This window comes from Penicillium cataractarum (genome assembly GCF_028827025.1).
Source record: "Penicillium cataractarum strain IBT 29864 chromosome Unknown utg000005l, whole genome shotgun sequence".
Taxonomy (NCBI): Eukaryota; Fungi; Ascomycota; class Eurotiomycetes; order Eurotiales; family Aspergillaceae; genus Penicillium; species Penicillium cataractarum.
The window spans coordinates 1,219,517-1,245,500 of NW_026622741.1; the positions used below are offsets into that span (position 1 = coordinate 1,219,517).

The 25,984-nt window shown below is 49.9% G+C and overlaps 11 protein-coding genes across 11 annotated transcripts; 4 read left to right on the forward strand and 7 right to left on the reverse strand.

Annotated features, from left to right (window-relative positions):
* Window positions 1-446: 446 nt before the first annotated feature.
* N7496_006147 (MT-A70 family) lies at window positions 447-2,171 on the reverse strand (the record flags this gene model as incomplete). Its single annotated transcript, XM_056699076.1, has 1 exon — window positions 447-2,171. The coding sequence occupies one exon, from the start codon at window positions 2,169-2,171 to the stop codon at window positions 447-449; it is 1,725 nt and encodes a 574-aa protein (XP_056554489.1).
* Window positions 2,172-2,801: 630 nt separating this feature from the next.
* On the reverse strand, window positions 2,802-6,442 carry N7496_006148 (putative RNA binding protein Jsn1; the record flags this gene model as incomplete). The annotated part of the gene is made up of 4 exons (XM_056699077.1): window positions 2,802-2,807; window positions 2,874-5,885; window positions 5,936-6,164; window positions 6,243-6,442. 4 exons carry the CDS (start codon window positions 6,440-6,442, stop codon window positions 2,802-2,804), a joined length of 3,447 nt encoding a protein of 1,148 aa, XP_056554490.1.
* A 1,788-nt stretch (window positions 6,443-8,230) lies between these two features.
* On the forward strand, window positions 8,231-8,546 carry N7496_006149 (uncharacterized protein; the record flags this gene model as incomplete). The annotated part of the gene is made up of 2 exons (XM_056699078.1): window positions 8,231-8,289; window positions 8,417-8,546. The coding sequence occupies 2 exons, from the start codon at window positions 8,231-8,233 to the stop codon at window positions 8,544-8,546; spliced, it is 189 nt and encodes a 62-aa protein (XP_056554491.1).
* Window positions 8,547-8,949: 403 nt separating this feature from the next.
* Window positions 8,950-11,354, forward strand: N7496_006150 (putative signal transducer; the record flags this gene model as incomplete). Its single annotated transcript, XM_056699079.1, has 2 exons — window positions 8,950-10,939; window positions 11,047-11,354. The coding sequence occupies 2 exons, from the start codon at window positions 8,950-8,952 to the stop codon at window positions 11,352-11,354; spliced, it is 2,298 nt and encodes a 765-aa protein (XP_056554492.1).
* A 3,241-nt stretch (window positions 11,355-14,595) lies between these two features.
* N7496_006151 (uncharacterized protein) lies at window positions 14,596-15,932 on the forward strand (the record flags this gene model as incomplete). The annotated part of the gene is made up of 3 exons (XM_056699080.1): window positions 14,596-14,810; window positions 15,030-15,089; window positions 15,194-15,932. 3 exons carry the CDS (start codon window positions 14,596-14,598, stop codon window positions 15,930-15,932), a joined length of 1,014 nt encoding a protein of 337 aa, XP_056554493.1.
* A 707-nt stretch (window positions 15,933-16,639) lies between these two features.
* On the reverse strand, window positions 16,640-17,241 carry N7496_006152 (thiamine-binding protein; the record flags this gene model as incomplete). Its single annotated transcript, XM_056699081.1, has 4 exons — window positions 16,640-16,709; window positions 16,778-16,880; window positions 17,009-17,114; window positions 17,176-17,241. 4 exons carry the CDS (start codon window positions 17,239-17,241, stop codon window positions 16,640-16,642), a joined length of 345 nt encoding a protein of 114 aa, XP_056554494.1.
* A 694-nt stretch (window positions 17,242-17,935) lies between these two features.
* On the forward strand, window positions 17,936-18,321 carry N7496_006153 (uncharacterized protein; the record flags this gene model as incomplete). Its single annotated transcript, XM_056699082.1, has 2 exons — window positions 17,936-18,081; window positions 18,165-18,321. 2 exons carry the CDS (start codon window positions 17,936-17,938, stop codon window positions 18,319-18,321), a joined length of 303 nt encoding a protein of 100 aa, XP_056554495.1.
* Window positions 18,322-18,874: 553 nt separating this feature from the next.
* N7496_006154 (Zn(II)2Cys6 transcription factor) lies at window positions 18,875-21,743 on the reverse strand (the record flags this gene model as incomplete). The annotated part of the gene is made up of 4 exons (XM_056699083.1): window positions 21,312-21,743; window positions 21,094-21,199; window positions 20,306-21,039; window positions 18,875-20,255 (listed from the first exon to the last, which is right to left on the reverse strand). Exons 1-4 carry the CDS (start codon window positions 21,653-21,655, stop codon window positions 18,875-18,877), a joined length of 2,565 nt encoding a protein of 854 aa, XP_056554496.1. The 5' UTR covers window positions 21,656-21,743.
* A 571-nt stretch (window positions 21,744-22,314) lies between these two features.
* Window positions 22,315-22,613, reverse strand: N7496_006155 (uncharacterized protein; the record flags this gene model as incomplete). The annotated part of the gene is made up of 2 exons (XM_056699084.1): window positions 22,315-22,434; window positions 22,521-22,613. The coding sequence occupies 2 exons, from the start codon at window positions 22,611-22,613 to the stop codon at window positions 22,315-22,317; spliced, it is 213 nt and encodes a 70-aa protein (XP_056554497.1).
* Window positions 22,614-23,089: 476 nt separating this feature from the next.
* N7496_006156 (uncharacterized protein) lies at window positions 23,090-23,445 on the reverse strand (the record flags this gene model as incomplete). The annotated part of the gene is made up of 2 exons (XM_056699085.1): window positions 23,090-23,295; window positions 23,358-23,445. The coding sequence occupies 2 exons, from the start codon at window positions 23,443-23,445 to the stop codon at window positions 23,090-23,092; spliced, it is 294 nt and encodes a 97-aa protein (XP_056554498.1).
* A 770-nt stretch (window positions 23,446-24,215) lies between these two features.
* On the reverse strand, window positions 24,216-24,861 carry N7496_006157 (uncharacterized protein; the record flags this gene model as incomplete). The annotated part of the gene is made up of 3 exons (XM_056699086.1): window positions 24,216-24,281; window positions 24,365-24,702; window positions 24,759-24,861. 3 exons carry the CDS (start codon window positions 24,859-24,861, stop codon window positions 24,216-24,218), a joined length of 507 nt encoding a protein of 168 aa, XP_056554499.1.
* Window positions 24,862-25,984: the final 1,123 nt, after the last annotated feature.

Genomic DNA, 25,984 nt, shown 5'->3' on the forward strand with positions numbered 1-25,984 from the left:
AATGTGGTTAAATGGGTCCTGATGGGTCTTAAATGAGTCAATTTTGGGGACTGATTGGTTGATGCGGGTGATTTGACAACCGCTTTTCCGATAAGATGGGAAACTCAATCAGGGATGGGTTTGTCCGTGGAGAACGGGGAGCCTGATTTTTGTTTTGTATGTGGTGGATTATAGGTCTGTTTGGAGTCGCAAGGCTGGGATTATGTTAATTAGGCCGGCATAGATGGTATTTGAGTCATCTATGGGATGAGTCGTAGGCTTGCTAATCAGGTTGTTGTTGGCCGAGTGTTTTGTCAGATAGGAGAACTACATTCCGCCATGATACGTGGTGACATCGAGTCAGATAGGTCACGATCATTAGGTAGTACAGTATGAACTACTATTCGGTCGAAGCATGAGGCTCCTGTCACTGTTATTAAGTGCCTAATACCAATCCTAGCCAGCCATCATTCATCCACCCAACATTCTCGCGCATTGAACTTGAGAACTTCATTACCACAAGCCCACCAACCAGCCGACAAATTCCTCGCAAACACTTCCATCGCAGAATATGACTGTACACTAGCATCCGATCCATCCGATCCTGAACTCCCATTTCGACGTCCCTCCATGAAGAACACTCGCTCAAAAACCTCCTTCAAATTCGGCTTGCGCGAATGTAAATCCGGCACTGCAGCGATAACTCGTCTCTTGATACCAGCCGGGTCGATACCCAACAAGTCATCACCATGCAGAGAATTGCCCTCATTTGTGGACGCGAAGCTCAAGTCCATAGTATCCCTGTTCTGATCTGCCCTCCCAATAACGAGAATCTCATATGGCTTCCGCCAAAGTCCATCCACCACAGAAATAGGTTGACCATCGGCCGTAGTCTTAACCCAGATCCATTCCTCAGCAATGCGGAAACCAGCGCTGGTGAGAGCATCGTACGCAGCACGACGTGCCTTTTCAGCATTGGTAATCCAGATAGCCGCCCATGACACACGGCATTGCGCATCCCCGTCATGTTGACTGGGACCAATACCGAAGTTCTCAATTGGCGAGTAGCCAGTGTGATAAGCATGCGTTCGCAGGATATCCCGTAGTCGCTGTGTCAAGATCTCCATCTCAGAGTAATCATTCACTTGGTAGTGTTTACTCCGTCGAACGGATCGATTTGGCCAAGGAGGATCGAAGAGGAGTAGATTGAATTTTTGATCTTGTGGGACTGCAGGGATTGGGTTGGGGATTGCGCTGATCTTGGAGGGATAACTGCACTCTGGTTGTGATATAGGTAGAGTGCAGAGGATGAAGTTTGCATATGGAGGAATGGTGTACTCGTCGTACATATGCCCGTCGTGATAAGTCGTGGAACGTATAGCAAGAGTGACATTCTCCGAGGAAACGTTCTCCACGATGCTGTCTTGCAAATCGCTCATTGATTCGAAGGAATTGATAGCTGTGGACGACAGAATAACCGGTGGCATTGCCCGAGAAAATCCATCGTCACTAGGTTGCTGAGCTGCAAGTTCAGTTTCAGAGATATCTTTGTTGCGCCGCTTCCTCGCAGAATTGAACTGTTTTCCAGCAGGATGCGTAGACGCATTCAATTGATGCTGGCTGTCATCATCGCGAACACGTCGGGGAAGACACCATCGACCACCACGAATCTGGTATTCATCCCGAAGCACTACCAAAGCAGACTCAACGAGCGGTCGTATAAATTCCCCATGGAATCGCTGCTCGCTCGCTGGAATCCTCTCAAGCACTTTCGCACGCGCAGCATGCGACTTGGGTTCCGTAGATGGGAATGGGGTTTCCAGTGGTGGCGTAGATAATAGCCATCTCCTCTTCTTACAGATTTCTCCCTGTAGAGACGCTGAAGAATCTTGTGATCGAGGAGCCTGGGCTTGTCTGCTTGTGGATGAGGCCCAGACTGATTCCTGCGCGAGTGCTATAGAATGTGGGGTATCGATGAGAAAGATTGTGTTTTCTGCATTGTGGTAGAGGATGGCAGAGTCCCGTGCTGGGGACTGTGTCATTCTAGTCGTTGGTTGATCATGATGGTTCCTGGCTTGGTGGGTTACAGAGCCAAAGAGGACGGTGTTGGTGGAGCTACTATTTTCAAGATGCTCGGCGGTCAGCGGCCGCACTAGAGAGCCAACAGATACTTGCAAGGATGGGTTCCGCATGGGAACAAAGCTCTATACGAAGCCCACGAGCTATTTTGGATAAAATTAGCAAGATAATAGATGCATAAAATAAATCTGTTCATTGACGCCTCTCCACTCCAGCCACTTAAAAGCACACAATCTCAACCCCAATGATCAAGTCATTCAAGGTCACATCACATTGCATAAAAATATCACACCAGGGAAGAATGAGAATGAAAAAGACAAAAGCATGAAGTAAAAATAAAAAGCTCATAGATCGCAAAATACATGCTCATTCGAAACGCTGGTCCCCATGAAGATACAATATGAATGGGTGTCCGACGAACCGCCAGACCCGCCAAACCCGACTTTTTTTCTGTAGAATCCACACTCCAAAAACCAGATCAAATCTTCAGTCGCATACCAGTACTCCCCCTCATCCAAGCCGCGCCGGACCGGCGATCCAGCGTCTGGTGGCGGGCGCGGAGGATGAAAAGGGGAACCGAGAATGCATGATTTGAGACGAAATTCCAATTCACAACATAGCTAGAGAACCCGCTGAAAAATCTCCATGATGAAATGGCCACAACATGAAGTGAACGAGGAAAAGAATTTATACAGTAGATCGAAACAGGAGAAGATTTGATTAAAAGAAATCATATGCCGGGATCAGCGCTGTAGAAGGAGTATTAGCAGGTTGGACCATTATTGGAGTGAAAGAGGAAATGCGAGATCTCTTACCCGTCCACGTCGGCCTCCGCCAGTTTGGCCCTGCACCGGCTGTGCCTGGGCATAGAAATGTGGAGGATATTGGTACATTTGGGCTGGGTTGACGACGGGGCTGAACTGCTGCGGGGAGTAGCCAGACTGATTGGGCATGGCATTCGGACTCATAGTGCCCGGCGCAGCGGACAACTGAGTTTGAAGAGAGCGCAGATTATCAACGGATGGCGATGCGGCTGGGTAGCCGAAATTGGCTCCTGGCATGCCTGGGTACATACCGCCAGGAGAGACACCACGGGCCTGGGAGGCCAGGTAAGCCTGGTACTGAAGCTGCTGCTGGGCGGCGTTGGGATCCTGGAAACCATTCATTCCTCCAAGGCCGTTCAGAGAACCGCCGAAGCCATTCATGCCATTAGCCCCATAAGCGTCAAGAGGGGCATTGTTCTGGTCGGCAGAAATGGGCCGTGAATCGGGAGCCTGGCCAAGCATGTTGGAGCCGAATTGGCCACTGTATTGTCGCTCCAAAGGGGGCTGTGCCGGGAAGTTGGTGCTTCCATGGCGGGAGGATTGACGTTGCTGCGACTTCTCGGGGGTAGAGGAGTGGCTAGCGCCATGGTCACGACCGTGGTGGTGCTCGCGACCATTACCACGGGAAGACAAGCCAACTTCATCCATCAAGCGCTTGTATCCCTGGCTTGGCGATGCCTTCAACTTGGTGAGAACCTTGGACACGTTCTTCACGACCTCTGACCGCATCGACTCGTCAAAGAACGGAGTGGTCAGGACCTTGAAGATCAGAGTAGCTCCCGAAGATTGGTCACTCAGAATCTTCTCCAACACCTCATCGCCAGGGCTGAAGAAGAGCGCCTTGAGAACGATGTCTCTAGCCTCGGCCTCATTGCGCTGGTTGATGACCTTGAGAACGGTAAGGTATGCAACCTTGTGGGTGCAAAGGTGCACCAGGTGGGGAACAAGTCTGGGAGCAAGAACGGTTCGGCGATGGGGGAATGTACAAGTATCCAGGAACCAGGTAAGTAGCAAAGCTCCGTTGGCATTGGTGGCCAGCTGCACACTGTGAAGGGCAATGGCAGCGGCAAGGGCGCGCTGCTGATCTTTGGTGGCATGGTGGCTTTCCAAGCAAGCGCGCATAGCTCGGGCACCGAATCGACCCTGAGAGACCTCCCACATGCGGCTCAGCATGGTCTCAAAGATGAAATCATTGAAGGGGGCGCCGAAGCGCAGGCAGCATTGCAGAACGTAGTTTCCGTACTGGTCAAGGAAGAGAGGTACGGTGTAGGGACGGAGTGCGTCGACAATCATCTTCATCTGGGCAGGGCTCTTGGCAACGTCGATAATCTTCTGTGCAGCCCACGTTCCGTTCTTGTGCACACCAATTTCAGCAAGGTGAGGAGCAATGTGGGACAGCATTTGTTCCTTGGTAGGCTCGGAGCAAAACTCGAACAACTTCTGAACCACAGTGTTGCCGAGATAATCGGAGGAAAGCTCAGCAATCTCAGGGAGCATGGCACTGGCAGTCTCCTCAATCTCCTGAATTGAGCAAGCACCGTTGTCGATACGCTTGCGAATATCACGCAGACGGGGGGCATCAAACATGCGGGTCTGGCTGGGTTCTGAGATGGAAGGGATTTCGTCTTCATAAGCCTGGAAGGCAATAGCACTTTGGATGGTAGCGGTGATGTTGCGAGAATCATCTTCACTGGCTCCGAACTCCTGCACAATCTCGACCATCTCGGGCAGCAGATCAATCAGGGCAGGGGTCTGAGGGACGACACCAAAGGAATTCGTCTGGTCGATACCCTCCGAGACAAGGCTCGACTTGAAGTTGGGATCCGGGGTAGGCGATGACTGAATGCCGTTGGCACCGGGGGTTCCAGCCGCAGAGGTCCCGGGAACCTTGGCATAGCCAATTCGAACGGGACCAGCACCGGGGAAGATCTCCTTGCCGTTCAACAGAGACTTGGCCTGGACAGCGCTTTCAATGCGTTCAAAGTTGACAAAGCCACAGTTCTTGTGCGTCAGCACACGAGTAGACTCGATCTTTCCGTACATGCCGAAGATAGCATCCAGTGAAGTGACCGTGGTGGAGACGGGAATACTGCCAATCCACAAAGCCCGAGTCGGACCATCCTGGTTGTTCTCATCTGCCAGCTCCCCAGTTGCACGAACGCCAACTGCAGGGCCAGCGGCTCCAAGATGCAGCATTTGGACCGCCTCGGCAAGGTCATCATATTCACCACTCTCAGAGATGTGCAGGTCGGAAGGAGTGAAGCTGTTGTCGAGACGGGAGGGTGTGGCGAGGTAGTTGCGGATGGATGATCGTTGGGGAGGGGCCTCCAGAATACCAGCAGTCCTTGCACGAGGGCGGTTGACAGAGGCATGACTGGCAAACGCCTGAACAGCCAGGTTGTGCTGGTGAATCTGTGCCTGTGTGGCAGCAAGCTGAGCAGCCGTAGCAGCGGCCGAGGGAGTCAGCGTGCCTGAGGGAACTCCAGAGTAGCGGCTCTCATATTCCAAATCCTCATCATCGGCATACTTCTCCTTCGCATTAACAGAGTAGGACCGGAACCGATTGTTGCTCTTCATCATCGCCAGCTCGGCCAGGAGTGGCGGCAGGGCAGATGCTTGCTGCTGTTGCTGCTGCTGTTGGTGGTGAATCAACTGCTCCATCGACGGTCGTGCAAGGGAAGCCCTCGGCTGTTGGGGAGTCTCCGCCAAACCGAGATAGTCAAGAGTTCTGACATCAGTGTCTTGAGAGAAGGACGACTGGCTCGGTGAAGCTGGACCCTCCGACGAGCGGATGCTCGTCAAAGTGGTGGCTCTATCGCGACCAGTCGACCAACCCGAAGAAAAGACGGATGAGCCGAAAGGACCGCCCGTCCCGAGGAGACTATTCCGCTGCGGCATCGAGCCAGCTCGAAGACGGGACAGCATGGTCGGGTTAGGACCGGCAGTCGAACTCGCGATACCGGCACTCGTGTCAATGCCCGATACACCGGGGGTCGGAAGGGACTCGTGGAGGGGGTCGGACGGGAGGTTTGCGACATGAACGGCTGCTGAACATCCATCTCATTCAGGGTCCCCATCGGTGGGAATCGAGAGGGAACCGTGCCAGCTCGGGCTCGACGGCCAGAGCCAGTCATTGAGCCATTGGTGGTAGGGATGAGGTCGGGAAAGCTATCCTGGCTAGGCGACTCGGGAATGTTCTCACGCAGCGGGGTCGAGTGACCACTAGTCGGGGGACCCCAAATACTGGTGGGGAGACCTTCCTGGGCCTGAATCTCACGAGCACTGTTGTAAAGGATGAAATGTCAGTCAATTCATCGCAAGAGTTGGCGCGAATAGGGTTCCATCGGGGAGGACACTTACCGCTTCGGGTACAAACGTGTCCCCAACTCGTGAGAAGGGGAGCCAGCCCCCAGTCGCGAAACACCAAATGGCGCCTTCGCAGCCCCCGAGCCAGCCAGGTCGCTGGGGGAACTTCGCCCTGTCGAAGTTCCCGACATGGACTGTGTGGTTGGAATGTAGTTGAAACTCATCTGTCCTTCAGGTCGTGAGACCGGTAACATTATGGATTATTTCCTTCTGCCTTAAAGCGAAAGGCAGTGCTCGTAAATTCCCCACTCTGAAACCCAGCGCAGATACCGGAAGGGACTGACAGAGTCGATCAACTCGAAGAAAAAAAAAGTAAAGGGTTGAATCAGAAGTGACGGTGCAGCGCAAACACCATGCAGTGATGGGGTTTGTAGGAGACCGTAAGCACCTTGGTGAAGAGAATGGAGAGATGGTGAGGGTGGTAAAAGCGGGTGCAGGCTGCAGAGAATATGCGAGATCGAGGTCAGCTGTCGAGTTACTCGAGGTGAGTTTCGGTTGAGGATCGGCGAATGGCATCCGAAGGACGAAGGAACGGGGGGGATGACAGAAAGAGAGAGGGAGGAGGGGTTGACAAAGGCGCTTCCACTGCAGCCACGGAGTGGGGGGGAATGAGGAATGAAAGGGTGATGTCTTCTTAAAACTGACCGACAAGAGAAAGACGCAGACGTATGCTCACAAGTCTCTCACGACTACAATGTCCTGGCTTGTATGACGATTGTCCGTGTCCCCAACGCGATTTCAATCGACCCGAGTTGGAATCACCAAAAACTCACGTTTTCGCAGCGGTCGTCAAAAGAGAGGGGCGCGGCTAAAAGCGAAGCATGGAAGAATGGGAAAAGGAGTCCACACCAAAGAGCGCCGAGTGAGGACCAGAAAGAACTGGGTCGGGGATGACGGGGGGTTCGGGAAGGGATCGAGGTGGCTGGAGGACGAGTTAGTTTGCGCGGCTCCGGGGAACGAGGCGAAGAGGGTTTAAGAAGCCGAGTGTTTGGGAGAGGGAGAAGACCGAGAAGGATAAAACTGACCGAAAAGCAATCGCACAGGAAGGGGAGAAAGAAAGAAGAGAGGAAGAAAAAAGTCGGGAGTGGGAAGAAGAAAGTTGTGGAGGAGACCGGATGTTCGAGGAGGTGGAAGTTTGGGAGTTTGGGGGGAAGTTTGGGCGTTGTGGTTGGTGGAGAAGGAAGTGATTCTTTTTCAGCTTCAATTCCCACAATCCAATTGTCCAATTGTCCCCTCTCTTGGTCTACGGTTTACAAGTAATGGAGGGTTATTATTTACAGATGAATAAGAAATTATTCAATTGTGAACAGGTGTTCTTTTTCACAGACTATGGAAGAGGCTATAGGCTAAGGTGGCTGTATAGTTCTATACTACCGACTGTACTTCCTTCGAGGCACTTTCTACAAACTACAGTAATAATATTATCCGAGTCTACTACTCCTCCATACACTAGGCTTCGTCCCAACGGCTTTTGTTTGGCATCACCGGCTTCGGGGGAGTCGGCACGGCCAAGTGGATTGACACAGCCCCATCGATGTCATCGTTCAGACTGTCCCAAACATTCAACCCTCGAGGCCCGCAGTAAACACCCGTTCTCCAGATATGCATCCAGAACCAAACAAGGTCCTTGGCAAATCCCGGATGATCCCTGTTGGTCCCTGATGGTTCCAAGATAGTCCCAACTACTCCCCCCGACATTCCGGTCGGCACATTGTGGGAATTGGGCCTGTCATAGTGTGTATTGTCTTCGGGAAACATGGCATGTTCGGTGAAGCACCGGCGTGGAAACAGACACAAAAGAGCCCCGCATTCCCGGAGCGTCATGCCTCAATAGTCTTACTCCATTGAGATGGACATAGAGGGAGAGTAGACGGCCTTGCTCGGGCCTGGTATAAACCACTCATTTCATCGCATGTTGATGGCAATTCCCTGGCTGGCACAACGGGTGATGCAATTGCCTATGCAAGGGGAACACCTCTGTCATGGTTCTGGAGCCGCGCGCTCAAAGACTGAGAGTGGATGCGAGCAAGGGATGGGTCAGGTACGTGTCCTTTCCTTGATCTGGAGGTAAGTTTAGTCGACCGAATTGAGTTGACAAGCACTGTAGTCGTTCCATTGCCATCAGTGGGCTGAATCACTGTAGACAATCAGCGCTGATGCTGCTGCAGCATAATCATCATCTTGCCTGAGGACAACCTTCCATGCTTCGGGGAGAACGGCATGGTGGGTACGGAACGCCCCGGCAGGGCGCGTCGTGTAGGCTGCAATATCCAATACTCCGTGGTGGATAATCATTAGTAGAATAGTGTGCCTGATATCCGATAGCAATATGGAGGAGCTGGTAGAGTGGTGTATTGAGAGTTGATCATCGACGAGTAGTTCAATTGGAGGAAGTTGATCAGGTGTCACGGTTGTAGGCCTGAGGCATCATACACGCCACGCAGAAGTGGCAGCCGCACTGCGATCTTCACTTAGCGCGTTCTCCCGTTCAATGTTCAACTACGAAAGAGCATCTCATCCGATGTCGCGTGCTCTTCACTCCGCCAACTATCGCCAGTAATTATATCCTTATAATCGGCAACCTCCTTTTCCGACCGCGATCCGCCTTTACTCAGGCTCGCGTCTGATGCCCGACCGACCCTCCACAACGCGATCGCTCGATAGCCTTCCGCAATAAATTTACCCCCCAAGCTCCCACGATATGGCCGACCTTCTAGAAGACGACCCTTCCTCGGGACTCCAGTCCTCGGAAGAGGAGGAAGAGGAAGAGATGCAGGTAGAGTCTCTGGTTCAAGGTCGCGCGAAGCGAAGCACCGCAGGTCGAAACATGTCCGCCCTGATCGATGCGGCCGCAGACGACGATCTCACGCTGCTATTCGAGGAAGTGGAAGACGATAATGAGTTTGCTATCGATGCCGAAGCCGCCGAGGAGGAGGATATGGGGCTCGATTCTTCCTCGGACGACGATGAAGACCAAGGCCCTAATGCCCAGAACGACTACGAGGGCGAGAAGGAACTGCAAAAGGAGGAGCGGAAGAAGCGACGAGCACAGAACGACCTTCGTTTCCAAACCCTTCGCAAACGAGTCAAAATCGATCCTACCGTCGTATCATCCGTGCCTGCTCCCCCGCCTCGGCCGAAGAAGAAGTCGGAGCGCATCTCATGGCTGCCCACGGTGGAAGATGGTCCGACTCGATCCTCCTCGCGTCGACAAACGATGGTCAACAAGGAGCTTACGCATGCCCGGTTGAAGGACAGCCAGGAGAAGCGTATCCGGATCATAGCTACGATGAAGGAGGCCGAGAAGCGGAAAGCCCATCTCAAGCCAAAGGAGATGACCCAAGAGGATCATCTTGCAGAGGCTGCTAGGGTGGAGCGAACTAACAGCAAGAGTCTTAATCGCTGGGAGCTATCGGAGAGGAAAAAGGCAGAGGAACGGAAGGCGAAGATCGAGGCATTGCAGAATCGCCGACTCGAGGGCCCCGTTCTTTCTTACTGGAGTGGATTGGCTACGTGGGTGGATGGACGGCTTACGAAGGTGGGCAAAGTCGAGATCAAAGCGAAGCCCGAGAAAGAGGAACCTCGCAAGAAGAAAAAGGACAAGGATGAGAAGAATGCTACGGAGTCGCAAGGTGCACAGAGCGTTACGCCTGCTCCAGTGCCGCCATTGAACACCGCGGCTCCTGGAGATGCTTCAACTTTGGCTCCAGCTACAGCGCCTGGCGAGCCCGGAGCTGTCAAGCTGGCCGAAGGGAAGTCATCGCTAGAGACTCCGGTTCCGACCACTTCAGTACCTGGGAACGCGGCGGTTCCTACATCCACTCAAGAGCAGCCCAGCAAGCCTGACGAGACCTCTTCTGAGCAACCTGCAACCGCTGAACCACCCGTTGTAACGAACGAGAACAACGAAAAACCGCCGGCTGCCCACTCTATAGACACAAAGCAAGAGGAGGTCAAGACTGCAGAGCCACCAACCCAATCCGAACCCGTCAAGTCTTCTGAGGAAAACTCAGAGCCAACTGAGATTATCGCGGGTGACCCATCTGCCTCGTCCACCGAGCAAGCCTCGACAGACAAACCTGCAGAGGCATCTTCAATAGAAAAGCCCGAAGCAAGGTCAGAAGACAAGCCAGATGCGATGGACATTGATAGTGGCTCGGGGGCCGAGCCCATCAAGGTTGAATCGCAACCACCCACCGAGCCAATAGCTCCCGCAGCTGCCGCGCCCGCTGAAACCAGCACCAGCACAGATGCACAACCAACGCCTGGAGAAGTCCCTCAGACCACCTTGGCGTCAAGCACCACGACACCCGTGACCGAACACGTTTCACCTGTGGCCGCCGCACCCGCACCCACGCCTGCAGACCCTCAAGCCCCTCAAGCTCAAGCCCCTCGGGCGGATGCAGCCCCCCTGCAAGCCACGCCACCCAATATATCCGGGGCACTAAATCAAGGTGCCGACCAACCATCGCAGCAGCAGCAGGGATTGCAGGCCGACCAACTTCTTCAGCAGTCAACCCAATCACAAGAGCCGATCCCCGCGGCAGCACAACCCGAGATCCCGCCAGCCCCGCCGGTCATTGAGCATACAGGGCGAAACCTGACGATTCTAGAGAATTTCGACGATCGGACCGCGCACAGCAAGAAGTTCAGCATGTACTTTAATGCAAAGAAGCCACCGCGATTGACCAGTACGTGCCCAATCCTGGATACCCCAGTTCAGCCCAGACTGCACCCGCTTTATCCATATGCAAATATCTTTATCAAGATCGAACATGACTGGCTAACCACCAATTAGAAATCTCCTCATCGCTCTGCGTCATCACATCCCTGCCCTCCCGATATCGTGATCCAGAGACTTCCCTTCCATATGCAAACTCCTACGCCTATGGGCAGATCCGCAAGATGCTGTCGCAGGGATACATCTGGAGTTCGATGCTAGGCTGTTTTGTCGCACCTGGCGGGATTGCAGCGCGCGGCGTGCCGGATCGGTTTCTCGGCATAGAGACAAAGACAGGCGACGCCGAGAAGGAGAAGGAGAAAAAGCCGCAAGGTGGATCCGCTGGTGATTCCAAGGCTGATCCGATGGAGGTTGATGCGAAGTGAAATGAACTGTGTCCGGATGGCTCTTCATTGATCTAGATCATCCTTTGGATGTTATGGAGGGAGATATTTGTGTGTACGATATGTCAAACTAGCCCTGTCTTAGTCGAGCCTTTACCTGTATAGATACCCATTCAATCTTGGAAACAACCCTGGATCATGACTCAACCCCAACCAAATCCCTAGCTCCAAGACCCCTTCCTATCCCAGATAAATGCAGGGCTGGCCAGCCCTATCTCCATTCTCCACCATGCAGTCATAGACTACTCATCTATCAATAAACAAGCATACCCAAAGTATCACCACCCCTGGAAAGTACGTCGAAAATGAGTTTTCTTTTACGTCTCCAGCTCAATTCCACCCATCCTCATCGCCTGAAACATTTATTCACAGTAAACATGATAGTCTATGATGTCCCCCCTGATGTAACAATTCGTTCGCCCTATCCCTCTTCCCCCTGGGTAAATCAGCCATCAATCCACCCCGTTTCCAGGGAACCCACCACGGAAGGCGACGGGAGTCAAAAATAGCATTGACAAACCGTAGTTCCTCCGCGTCAAAGTTTTAAAAAGAATAGATCATATTTCAAGGGATGACATTATCGCCCTAGCCCTGAAGGTTTAAATTTCAGTATTTCTTATTTCCTCCTTGCTTTATTGTTATTTTGTATGGTACTGTGTGTTGTGCTGTGGTTGTGTCATAGCAAGCTACGCAATCGAGTAACTTATCTTGCGTCGACGCTGCGCTCCACATTACGTATACTAGGTACCAACCGGGCACCCGCTATTAGCTGCCTAGTTACTACTAGTGAAGTCAATGTACGTAGGAGCTACGTGGTGGCGAGTGGTCTAGACGAGATGAGAAAATAGAATTCAGAATGGAAAGAGGGAATAATGACTCTGTGGATGAGGGATTTGGATGATCGAGTATCTACTGTATGCACGATCGAATACAGTATACAGACGGATCGGGCGATCGGCAATTAACTCGTCAAACCTCCTCAGTGTACCAACATTATCAGATGCGTAGCTGTTAGGGTAGTGTACTCAATGAGAGTCCAATCAGTGAGGCTAGAAGATAGAACACAACGCCTTACCCGCCCTCCCTAACCGCCAGACCGAGCAATCCAGGGGAAGTAACTACTATGTATAGGTCTAACCTGCGACTCGAGTCTCTTCCAATAGTACTCCGTACTGTCCAACACATCACCAACCCACATAATTCTCCATCAACACGAAACGAAGCGGATGATCGACGGCTAGCACCGGGAGAAGGCTTCAAGAACAGGGTTAGAGAGCGCGCCAACTAACAGTAGTGGGACATTTCTCCCGTTTCACATTCTGCAGCTCTCGCCCACTAGATCTTATCATACAGTACTATTCTACAGTAATATTCTAGAATTCTATTATCTTAGCCTAGACCTCGACGTGTCAAGGATGTGTCACGACTCATAGCGTACTGGAGTGTGTGGGGGGATGGACTTGATCCACCACTCTACTCCACCGTTGTCTGGTCTAGTCTGGCCGGTGGTCGGATAATACATAAGTCTTATCCTTGAATTTTTCAATTCGTTAGCTGTTATTAGGTGATATGCTCCGGTTGGATGATGATCAGGGCTAGTATTTATCCATATCCGAGCCTTTTTCGTGGGTGTGTATGGAGTACCTAGTTCTTTGTTGTAGCGGTGTGAATAAGAATCAACGAGTGTATTGATGGCCATGGATGAGTATGGATGGGTATGGCGTCATGGAGTTTGGGGATGAGATGAAGAACTATTAATTTATTTTCCTTTCAATGTTTAAGAGTATCATTTAGGCTGTTGATGTCGTGATTATAGTAAGGCTGATACTAATTAGATCATTATTTTCAATAATGATGACGAGGATGATGTGAACTGGAAATCTGTGTCGTGATCAAGTTTTTACATCTACTCCATATAACTTATTCATTATGTTACTGCTAATCCAAGATGATGTGATTATCCAATTCCATTTCAGAATCCTCCGATCGCGCCACTTTCCCCCGATCACGCCAGGAGATAAACTCGCCAGACCCTACTGCAGGTGGTCCCGGCTAGCGCGTTATTGCACGAAAACGGAAACTATTTACTTTTTCCTAGATTACTACTCCAAGTACCTTGTAACCAAGTACCTCGAGGGCTGCAGTCTCCTGCAGAGTGCAGAAGCGCGTGGTGTCCAAGCACGAGGGGCGCGTGCGGATCTAGACTGGATCAGCGTGGATCTGTGGTTAGTTGTAAGTACAAAGTACAGAGTACCCTGGCAGAGATGTACAGTATATGGAGAAAAGGATATGGGGAAGATGTTTTAGATAATTATAGAAGAGAGACAGGTTACGTTGTACTGTTACTATGTGTAAAAGGCAAGTTATTCCGTCTTAAATATAGGAATTGCGTGCGGAAGGTTGAGTCAGCGGTCTGGACTTGAACCTAAGGTTTTAGGTGTGGTACCTTGATCGGATAGTCTGATTGGTGTGATTGGGAGAGTCGATTGCGTGGAAAAGGTCGATCAAAGGGAAAGAGTCTGGGTCTCTTGAGGTGGGGGGAGTTCAATAGGAATTCGTCTCCCAAGAGTCGGAGGGGTGGAACTCGGAAGTTCTAGACTTTTGGATATACCTTTTTGGAGTCGGAGCACGTCGATATTTATACAGCTCTCTTTCCCCATCATCAATTCAATTTTCATCATCACACGCTTACTCCTCCCTTTATAACACAGCCCTATTTGCAACATTCCTGGGGATTATTCCATATCTTTTGCCACTGAAATAAACTTCCGGTATGTTATCTCTCTCGTTCTGCTTATCTCCCCCCACTCACGACGATCGCCCCGACCGGGCCCGATTGTCTGCGTGACACTCGATGATATTAGTTACTCTCGTTACTTTGAGTAACTACTTACTGACCTTATCAAAGCCCCCCGGTCTCTCCCTTTGATCTAGTCTTTTCCCCAGAAAGATTACCCGGAGTAGAGATGATTATATGATTACCTCTCCTCCCACAACGAGAGTCCTATTTGATTACAACCTGCACCATCCCGTTCCAAAACCACCTTACTACAGTACCTACCACCAACCTCCCAAATACCTCATATCCAAACAACAAATCCCTCACCCGCTCCTCCTCCATTCCTGGAATCCCGCAATCTCGTGCTCCACCTTTGCGCAAGGTACGCCTGATAAGATAGAGGCATTTTCAAACCGCCTCGGCTTCACCGCCACATCGTCAAATATGACTCAATCATCAACATCCCATCGTCGCTCCCCTTCCTCTCCTCATGCTCCCAAGTCTAAGCCCATCGTCCGTCCTGCTCTTCATCGCCGTGGTACCTCCGGTATCAGCCTCTCCATTTCCAAGCTGGGCTCGGGTCAATCTACCCGATCGCATTCGAGGGGAGTCAAGGCCGACGACGACTTTGATATGGCGGCTAGTTTTTTGAACTTTTGGTATGTTGGCAACTCCTTTTTTATCTTTGGTGATCTTCTGTCTTTGCTTTTCCTTGTTTTGTTTGGCTGGGAGTTCCCCTTATCTCTGTCCAGTCTCCCTGCAGGGCTTGTCCTGCCCCGTGCATGCCGGTTGCCGTCATTCTTATACTCTGGTCTTTAAATAGACTGAGACCTGGGCTATTACTCTTTGATATCTGGGACTGACTTTTATATCTATAGCGCCATGTGTGAGCGTCAAATTACTGTCCCCAACAACTCCATCCTCTACTGCAGTGAAAGGTATCCTCCCTATACATCTATCCATTGTCCCCAATACCCTCAATTGATGCCATCCACCCTCCATACTTCCCCTATATCTTGGACTTCATACTAACAACATCCAGTTGCCGCCGCAAAGACTCCGCAAAACCACTCTCGGCCTCTCTCCCATCCAGCTCAACCCTCTCCACCAGAATGGCCACCAACACCTACTCCTACTCCTCAACTTACACCGCAACCACCTCCCCACCAACTTCCCCTCCTCTCTCCCCACGAACTATCGTCGCCCCCATGACTCCCACTCGCATCTCCTCCTCAACCCCAATCCCATCCATCAGGATACCCCCCACCATCCACGCCGCCAAGTCAGATCTCGACCCCACCGAATGGAAGCCCGTATTAGGCCCCCGCACCGATAGCACCAGCAGCACCAGCTCGCTCGCTACCTCCGATGCATGGGGCTATCTCTCCCAATTCCACGGCGGATCCTCCGTCCTGCTCACCCGTCGCTCGCACCGTAGCACGGCTAGCCTGTCTACCCTGGACGTCGCAGCAACTCCCTCGCTCACCCACGCGCCCTCCGTCGCATCCTCGGTGTCGAGCTCTGCGTCTGACGAGCACGAGCATGAGCACATGCACCGCCCGCTCCCGCCGCGACACAACCCTTTCTTCTCGCTCTCCCACGCCGCGGAGAAGGGTATGGCGCTGGTCGTCCCGCACGTCGCAGCCGTTGCGGTCCGGGATGCCGAGAGTGACAGCGGTTCTATCTTCCCCGCTAGCAGTGCTGTCTGGGAAGATGACGTTGTGACCAAGGGTAGTGCACCTATCATGGTCCGTGGCCGTAGCCGTGCGACCAAGGTCTAGGCGTCTTGCGGCAGCGTTGGAATTTATGATTGAGGTTCAGCGCTGCGCTGCGTTTTGCGTGGGCGTGGCGTCCTCGATTGAAAAGTTTCGGCAATCGTGCGATGCTGGTCTATTTGGCTCGTTTGGCTTGGAGTGATCTGATCTGATGGCTATGACTGGATGTTTCGCTGGGCTGGAGAGTAGGATTATTATAGATTCTCTTTAATTAAGTCAAATCTTGTGCAGTGCACAGCTACTACAAAATTTCTTTTTCTACTCTTTTCCTTTTAGATGTAGGGAATTTACTCGTCTAGGCTTCTTTGTAGGTATAAACTAAAGATCTAACCATTCTCGGAATGTACGATACACGAGAGAAGAAATTCATATCCATCGCTTGACTTGATCTTTCCCTTTTATTCTACGAAGCTAGTGTTTCTATCCTTAATAGCAAAGCAACGATTCGTATCTAAGGATCTATCCGTTCCCTACCTCACATAGTACAATAAGAGGACTTGAACTTGCAGATATGCAGTCTGTAAAATGAAACACGATAGTACTACAAACGATACAACCTCAACGCCATATCCACTGTAAAATAGGATAAATCTAGATTACAAAAACTTTTACAGATTGACCACGACGAGTCCCCCCTTTACTTATTGACTTATAGGTCTCAAGGACCCGACTGACACAATTTAACATTGCATTCCCTCTCCCAGAACCACATCCTACACATCCGCAGCAAGAATCTTTTCAACCTCCTGCATACCCTCCTCGACCGACTCATCCTTATCAGTCCTACATTACAAAGTCAATGAGAAAATGACCCGACTGACAATATAATCGAAACTTTCATCAGGACATACCTTGTCAACATCCGCACATCAGTCTGAATCCTCGGTATACCACTATGATGCACACAAGTATGCGCAGTACCAATCAACCGCATAACGAGATCCCACGGTCCCTCTGAAAAGAAAGCAAATCAGTGAGCAGTGAGTCCATCAGGCAGTCCATCTCATACGTTGCCTCTTTCACAAAGAGTCAAGTTCAAAGTACCCCCCGAAGAAAATAGCGGCATACGCGAATCTACTTACCAACCCGTGTTCCCGTAGCGTGCATTTCATTCTTTAATCCGGATTCGCGGACAAGACGCTGGACACCTGCGATTTCGTGGGCGAATGATGAAGCTGAGGATCCGATCTGAAGTATTCCCTGGCATTAGCAATCGCAATAGGCAAAGCTGGAATAACGATGATCTTACCGGGATCAATGAGAAGTCGGCGATACAGTAGGAAGGGGTATCTGATGTTGGTGCTGTGGTAGACATAATGGCAGTGATGCGATTCGTTAGCGAAGTATGAAGTGGACTTTTGTCAAGTCTGAATATGGATGGGTATCTACCGGCGCCTGCATATATATATCCCGTTGAGCGTCATCATGACGGGACTCTTTCCTCAGTTGCCCCCGTCAATCCTCCAATGGCAATAGACAAATTGAAATTCCGAGATACCGGAAACCGATAAATGGTGTCTATGATTTGATTCTCTACTTCGCTAGTTGGAGAACAAGTTAGGCCGCATTATGACTATTTAGCTGCAAGAATCTCGCGAAGCGAATTCCTGGAGCTATATCTAGATTATAAGGAAGAAGCTACTTGATTCACTATATAGTGATTGGTGGAGATGTAGTCTCCAGGCCAATTGACGTGATATCATAACCAGGTCACTCTTCTCTAATCGGTACTACTTGGCCGCAAATCAGGGTTAGTCACCCCCCTACACGATCCCAGCACCATCCATTTCACCGTCAGGTCTAACCAGGGTTGTTATTATTTAACCATATGATTAGTAAATTACCACGAATCAGAACTTGGTATAAGCCCCCAATCGTGGTCGGTCTAACTAACATGATGTAATGGCCTAAACTCATACCATACGTATAAAGCTGGGGATACCCCAGCATCTAAGCGAGACAACGCCTTCTCTTACAACTACATTCATCAAACTTTACCATTAAAGACTATGTATTCCATCCGCAACTCCATGACTCGCGCAATGCGCGCAAAACAACGCAACTCCGTTGCAAAACTGCAAGCCTCACGTCTCGCCCAGAGAAAGTTCGCCACCTCGCCAAATGAAATCGCAGATAACCGTAGGACGCCCATGTGGTAAGTATTCACTACATAGCGTCTCTGAAAATATTGTTAATCTGCGCTGACAATGCTAATTCGCTGTTATGCGCTGTTTCCAGGCTATATGGCACCGTCGCTGCCGGGGCTGTCGGAATGCTCTACCTATGGAAGTCGGGAAATCGGAATGCGAAGGCTGCGGCTACGAAGTCGATTCCGGAGCATCATGGGGGGATTCGGTACATGCAAAGACGGATGAGGGTCATTAGGGTGGTCTAGTTGATGGTGTATTTCTCGTTGATGGTGTATTTATGGTAACAGGGCTGTATACGTTGATACCTACAGCCCCCGTCTGGCGTCGAGAATCGCATTGAATATCTTGATAGATTGAGAGTCTATCTAGTCCCTTGTGTGATAGTTACGAGGTGGATCGGAGGATACCATATAGTAACGGCTGGTAAAAAAGGATCTTGCCGGGGCATATTGTTGAAGTTGCACGGTAAACCATTTTGCATGCTGAGAGAGCTGGATTTATGAGCCAGTATAAAATCCGCAACTTGAATCTACGAAACATACGAAAGGTAAGATCTCCTTGGAGCTAGATCTTGCTGTAAATATCTGCTAAATTTGTATTTAATACCTTCTAGATCTAGACTACCCTGAGAGCATCGGTGTATAGTAAAAATAAAGTCATATAATACCATACATATGTTGATCAATCTTCCCATAGTATCTAGAACATCCTCCTCCTTCCTCCCTTAGATGCCCGTCATTCCTCGAAAAAAAAGACAGAACCAAGAGGCATCGTAGCACAGCTGCTGATAGCAAGTTATTATGCCGAGACACTGAATGAGGCATCGCTCCCAAGCTCAGGGAAGAATGCCTGAATAAATTCCGGCCCAAGAGGACCGTAGGCAAATGAGCCCTCACCGGCCACATCCTCCACTTGACTGGACGAAACCGAAGGGGCAGGCTGCGAAGGATCGGGTTTACACTCTGGAGGAATGTTGACCCCATCTGGTCTGCTTGAAGGGGCCATCGCACGCTCCCTCTCAATGTTTTCACCCTCATGCTTAACACGAATGATCGACTCTTTGCGGCGTTCAAGAGGCGAGAATCCGAAATAGTCATCTGTGGGACTCTTTCCCAGCCAATATGGATGCGATGACAAGTCGCTGACTTGGAAGCCTATGGAGGATGCTAGCCGACGAAGTGCCATATCACACAACTGCCAAGCTCTGCGTGATGCAATGCTATTCTCGGAGGTTCTGTGGAGCCAACGCACACATTTCTTGGCCAACTCCTGTAGATTTTTCTCTCCTTCGGGCATGTGAATACTCCTGAATGAGATCTCGAGGATCATGATCGTTACTGCCTGCATGACCGAGTGAAGAAGGCACCACCAAGGTCCGTTTCGTTGCGGCGAGCTGAATTTTTGACCGTCTGGAATTAGATAGGCTATTTGAGCGGCGGAGTTCAAAGCTGATAGAGCCATGGCTCGGTTGAAGTCTTGCTTTTCATCTGTTTGTGAGGCTTTGTGTCGACAGAGGCACGGACGACCTAGCAAGATTCTTGCTCCGTGATATTGGAATGCAAGTTGCATTTTCTCGTTATACGCGGCATCACCCTCTTCAACACGAGTAAAGTCTAATGCCTTGGGCAGCGAAGAGACCCAAAGATCAAGTTTTTCTTGCAATCCAACCAATCTGTCTCGGAGATACGACCAATGTCGATTTACACTTCGAATCGAATATACGCGATCGAGGACCTCTTGCGTTATCATTGTGAGATCGCAGGTGTAAAGGAAGCACAGTTCAGAGCTGGCAGGCTGGTCTCGAAGCCACGAGCGAGCGGCTCTGATGTCTTCGGTACAACGCGATTTCCCCATAGGTGTTCCCGGCACGTATGAGCTTGCCATTGCGGTATCGATACGCTTATCTCGAAGAATCGGATCATTCAGAAGTAAGGTAGCGGTTGGACTCAAGAGTTCAGCCTCTCCCCAGGGAAGCGGGAAGGGTGAGCTACACATACTGATTGAGATGCAAGTAGGTCGACCGGTCATCATGCCGAGTTTGTTCTCGACAATATACAACGACCACCAGACTCGATTGCGGATCTCTTTGGAGATACTCCTGATCGACTGGCTATTATTCTTCAAATTTATGCCCAGTGATACTGCAGAGCGTATAGCCAAGGCTGAGATTCTCCATGCCCTGTTTTAAGTGTTAGTTTAAATTCGTGAAGTGAGGTGATGCTGTTTTACCTGTGGATTTGATCGGTTGAAAGCAGGTAGAAAGCAATTAAGCCCTCCACTTGAACTTGTTGGAGGTCTGGGTGTTGAAACAAGTCATCGCCATCCATGCTTAACATCCGAGCTCTGGTCAAGTAAACCAGATGATCTTGAGGATCCCCATGCCAGTCCAACTCAGCAGCATGAGCAAAGTTCGCAGCAATAGCAAATATCACATTCAGAATTGCCATCCATTTGTTACCGGGAAGAGCAAAGCTATCGAAGAATGTTCTATATTGATCACTGAATAGAGAACGATTGATAATGGGGAAATAGGGATGAGCGACTAGAAGGTAAGTTTCGAAAAGCTTGTCTGCCAACGGACGAGGCGGAACCCAATACTTCTGCACTGGTTCAGATACAGTGATATCGAGATCATCGAGGTGATAGTTCAAATCATGGGGCTGGTCATTGATTGCGCCGTCCTGAGTGGCCTCGGCGTGTCCGGTAATGTCTTTACGGCGGTCATCCGCTGCTTTTTGCAGTCGCTGCATCCAGGTAATCTCAGAGCTCTTTCCGATATGCCCGGTAGCTCTTGAATCCTCGGTAAGATTGATATCATCCTCTACTTGATCCAAGGCATCTAATGACCCGACAGAGGATGGTGAGCTGGCTGGTTTGTCCAATTCAGCCAGCGAGGACGTTCTTGAGCAGAAGGTGCTTCTATTGGAGAGTTCACCTGGGAGATACCCAGTGTCCAAACGTTGCTAACGATCCTTGAGTTAGTAGTCTCCGAGTCCAAGTTAAACAAGACCACTTACTAACACCTCTTTCACACGCTTAGCAGTATGTCCCGTGACAAGAGGCTCTACATCTCCCAATAAGCTCTGACACTCTTGAAGTTTCCTTGATAGGTCCTCCTGCTTCCTGAGGATTAGTGAAAAGAAGTTCAGCTCTTGATCTTCTTATCGCAAAAACATGAAACGTTCGGTATGTTTGTGAATGTTTCGTAGAGTAGTTCCAGTGTTTGACAATTTACATTTTCATCTTCTCGCGTAAGGCTGGTGGGTACACGCAATTCATGCCTAAATCTTGACATTGCCTACACACGGGGGTATCGCCACTGCATTTTGTTTTCCGGGTATGGCATGATGCACACGCTCGTGGGACCCGTCTGTGATGTCTTAAAGGTGTGCCTGTGCGATGTCGAGGGATCGCGATCTTAGAGCTTGGAGGCATTGTGCTCATCGATGATCCAGATAACGTTTGGGCGCTTGAAGACGAAGACGTTCTTCTAGCGTCTGGGACTTGAGAGACGTTGGCTGTTGACAAGCCATCACTTTGCCTGACGCATGTCGGCACTTGTGGAGGTATTTCAGGCATCAAAATATGGCAGTAAATTTCCTCGAAGACGACGCAGAGATTGACCAAGTGAGTTGAGGAACGATGAAGAGTCGAAAGTCGACGATTCCTATAAATGGAAATAAGTGGATATGGCGAGGCTCAAATCAAGTTAGCACAGGCATGACGCGCCAAAGTCCCCTCAATTCCCACTGACATCAATTTAAACCCAGACTACCTGAGAGTTGTCGAGACTTTGTTTGAGTGGCTGAGAGGGACTTGGAGATGTTAGCCCCATATTTTTCCGTGGGAGGGTTCAATCATGATTTGGTTAGTGCTGAAATCAAGTTATGTTCAACCCCTCTTTTAATAATCAAGGCGATAAACCTTAGTCGCTCGCCGTCCTCATGTTTCTAGGATTGTATTCACGTCGCTGCACGTAATGTGTTGATTCGACATGGTTTGCTATATGCTGCTATATATCTGGCCCAGTAGAGTATGCCATGGCTTTTGCTAATATATTCGAACTGTCAGGACATTCATCACTCTCCAAATACCCACCGACTACAGGCGACACAGAAAATCGAGTATATCAGACAAGAACCAATGTCAATATTCCGCAATTAAGCACACTCATTTCGTATCTCTAGTGTACCTGGGCTATGTGCAACAATCTTCCCATCTTTGTTATGCAGCAACACCTAAGTACTCCTGTCAACAACTCTCGCTCTCGTAGGATTACGATTCTCCTTGCTGACCTTGGGAGGATGCTTCACTTCTGTCTCTTCTGCTCGTTGCTCATCCGTAACAATTTCTTGTACCTGAACTCCCAAAGTATGTTAGTAAATCCTATGGCACTTCGGATGTTGGCTTCTGCAGGATAAATGCAACCGCCTCTTGAACGTACCTTCCCTTCATGTGATCCGCCACGAATCCTAGTGAATACGTAGTCGCCTTCGTGAATAGCATTACCATGCTTATCAACGATTTGTGCGGCCATCGTCGAAGAATTCAACGGGTGTTTGTGTTAAGGTCTATGAGAATTGTAGAGCGAAAGCACATAGTAGTTCTTTTTGCGCTACAAAGTACCTAAGAAATTGCCACATGTACGTCAGGCTGATATACTCCTACACTCTTACACTCAAAATTTCAATTCGAGATCTCTATGCTCCTTTTTCGCCTCATACCCTATACCTTCAACCTATTTCAGACTGCCACCCTTTAGCATTTGATGTCAGCAGAACGATGCAGCCAATAATTATCACCGGATATTATGTCCCAGTGCAAAATTATATTATTTTAAGACTTATCTCAAAACGGAACTATTTATGCCCACTGTTAATGCGCACGTGAAACATCAAGGGCCAGATGAGTAGGTGACGTTACTATGAAGTAATTCCGACAAGCCTTACGCCGCATATTTTTTGGGGGGAGAATTCAACGGATGGACCTGTTTCCTAATTTGCCACATCAGAGCTATGGGGCTGCTGAATATCCAGCCTTAGAGTTCGCATAACTACTACCGGCCACAGCTTCATGAGGGGCACGATCGTCTTGGCCCGAGGCCACTCGAGGGTCGAGTTTGTTGGCAATATTACTACTACTACGAGGGCCGGCGTTCCCTGCAGGACCACCTTTACCGTAGTTTCGAGCGTCTCCTAGTTCGGACTTGATCGAAATATCTACGGGAATAGTGAGTATGTGCTGCCTATTGCAAGCGACGCTTGCCGATGAGTGGGTTTACCTTTGTGGGTGTCGCTGTTGACGCGAGGGTGGAGTTTGTTGGCGAGTTTGGAGCTGTGGGGGGCGTTGTTGGTTGATTTGGTAGACATGGTAGCAGATGTCACAGCTTTAGTTTGGATCTTATTGTCTTCTGATTATTAACCAGGAACCTGACCCGGTGGGAGGGGAACTTATATAGACGTCCGCGTATGGCACACGTACCGAAGTATGACTAGCGATGATTTATGAGTTCGGCAGTCTCGGCTATATTGCGTTATACTGAATGGGTCTAATGCAGGAACAGGTTTTCTCATCAAAGTTCAAGGCGGGTGATCGCCATAGCTTTAATCGTGAGCAAAATCTGGGCTGTAGGATCTTAATTCCTTGCTTTCAAGACAAGCTCCGGGATGGGAAGTCAGGCCCTGACTGTGAGACGCTGGAGGCGTGGGCCTATTGAGATCGAGTCAGTGGAACTAGAGACTCCGATCCTCATTCCCGAATGTGACTTGCACTTGCGAGTTTCGTTGCGCTTATTTTGACTTACTACGTTCATCATTTACTTCGTATGCACCTGGGTCTTGGTTGAGATATTGAAATATATCATGTTTAGAACGAGCAGGTATCTCAGAGTTGAAACGAGTGACATGATATTGATAGGTACTAACTAAGATACGAAATCCCACTTACCAAAACTACAAACATGAGTAAAAGTGGACAACGGACCCAGCCGTACAATCAACCTCTCATCCAACCCACAAAAATGACAAAACTTCCACATCCACAGACCACAACCCTCCTAGTATAAGAATTCACACAGAATATACCAGAAAAGGCACCGAAAGGCCCTCCTAAATATCACGACACAATGGATGATTCTTGTCTAAAAGTCACCAGCAGTGAAACAACACATCCAGCAATTATGCGCAGACTTGTACAAAGGCGAAGCCTATCAAACAGCATTAGCCTCAAAATCCCAAATTCCCAACAAACCACACAGCAAAGGGCAGTAAACGGTAGGTGATAACTCACATAAGGCTTCGCACAATGCGCCTCCTTCTTACTAGCATAGCACTGTCCTATACAGAACGAATTCCCCTCATCAACACCAGTAGGCTTCTGAATCAACACCGGTGCAACATCACTACCCGGCTGCAACGGATCAACAGGCGCAAGGCCACCATCCGGGATAGCATAGGTCTGATCTTGGTGCTGCGCAGCAGGTTGCCGCAAACCCTGGTTCAGGTTCAGAGTATTAAAGCTCGACGAGGACGAGGGTCTAGCGACGGGGCGCATGGAGGGCTGGGCTGCGATGTGCATTGGTGGGTGGACGTGGACCATTGGTTGGAAGGAGTGGCTGGCCATTGAGGCTGAGCTGGAGCTTGAAGGGAGGGCGTTGCCATGGATGACGACGGTACGGCTATACCGCTCCAGGTTGGGACGTTGGGGATCATTGAGCGGATGAATTGGGCGGGGACTTGGGATGCTAGGAGGGTGGTTGAGACCACGAGGAGGGAGGTGAGTTGCATCTTGGGTGGTTTGTGTAGGTGGTTATTGTGTTATGTGGTTTTAATGTCGAGGCTATTGTCGAGGGCTGGCGTTGTCGGCGGTGGTGTCGTTGGTGGCGGAGAGATGGTGGAAGGAGAAATGGGTGCCATGGTCGTTTTACTTTTTATTTCTTATGCTTTTGCAAGGGGTTGTTTTGAGGTTGACGTGGATGCATTTTTGGGTTGCGCGTTCGTGGAATGCGGGATGTATATGGCGCGCTTGGGCGTGGTGGTTGAAAATGCGACCACAACGGGGTGTCGACGGGCGCGTTATCGATCTATATCTTGAAAATAAACCGAGATCGGGCATAGAACTGTGTTATTTGTTGTTGAATGAAAGACGACTATCTACGTTCTGCTGCGAGGTTATCCATGACGTGGTTCGGATCCCCTACATACCATATTTGGCTGAGTGTCGATGGAGGTTTAGGAAATTGCTCGGGCATTCGACATGCGCTGCTCAAAGCGAGAAAAACATATGTATTCTGGATGTTGTGTAGATCTGCTGGAAGGAGATCAAGTGGCCTGTATGGGCGACCTGTTGGTTAAGTCGTTGTGTACTCAATTAAGCGAGGAAAGCGATTCTTCTGGAGACATTGCTGAGGGTGATCTGCTGCGGTGTATTAAATATTGTAGCTGTATTCCCGAAAGTACATAGACCCGCATAAACAAAGGTACTTGGATAAATAAATGACCACGATGCTCCCTGCGATGGGAGGACAGTATCCGACATGGAGAAGAACCTCGGGGACGAGCCAAGTACAAGTACGAAATATATAGCAGCCCACCAGGTATGTACCGGACATCACCCCCTTGTATATATACCATCGACAGATCTATCTAGTTCAGAAATGTCATGCAATCAGCGCGTCACACAGCCGCGTTTTAGCTCGTTGGGGCGTCCAACCGGGGCGGTTCCAGCAATCCGCGACTGGGCCGAGACCTCTAAAGAACCTAGTTACCAGCAAAAACCGGGAACCGAGACCTGTCAGGGCAACGGCTGGAAGGTAAAATGGAATATAAAAATCTGGAATCAAAAATTGTATTGTGATAAGTGAGCTCGTCTCTTTGGTTAGTTACCAACAGTGGCGACTTCCCCCAGTAG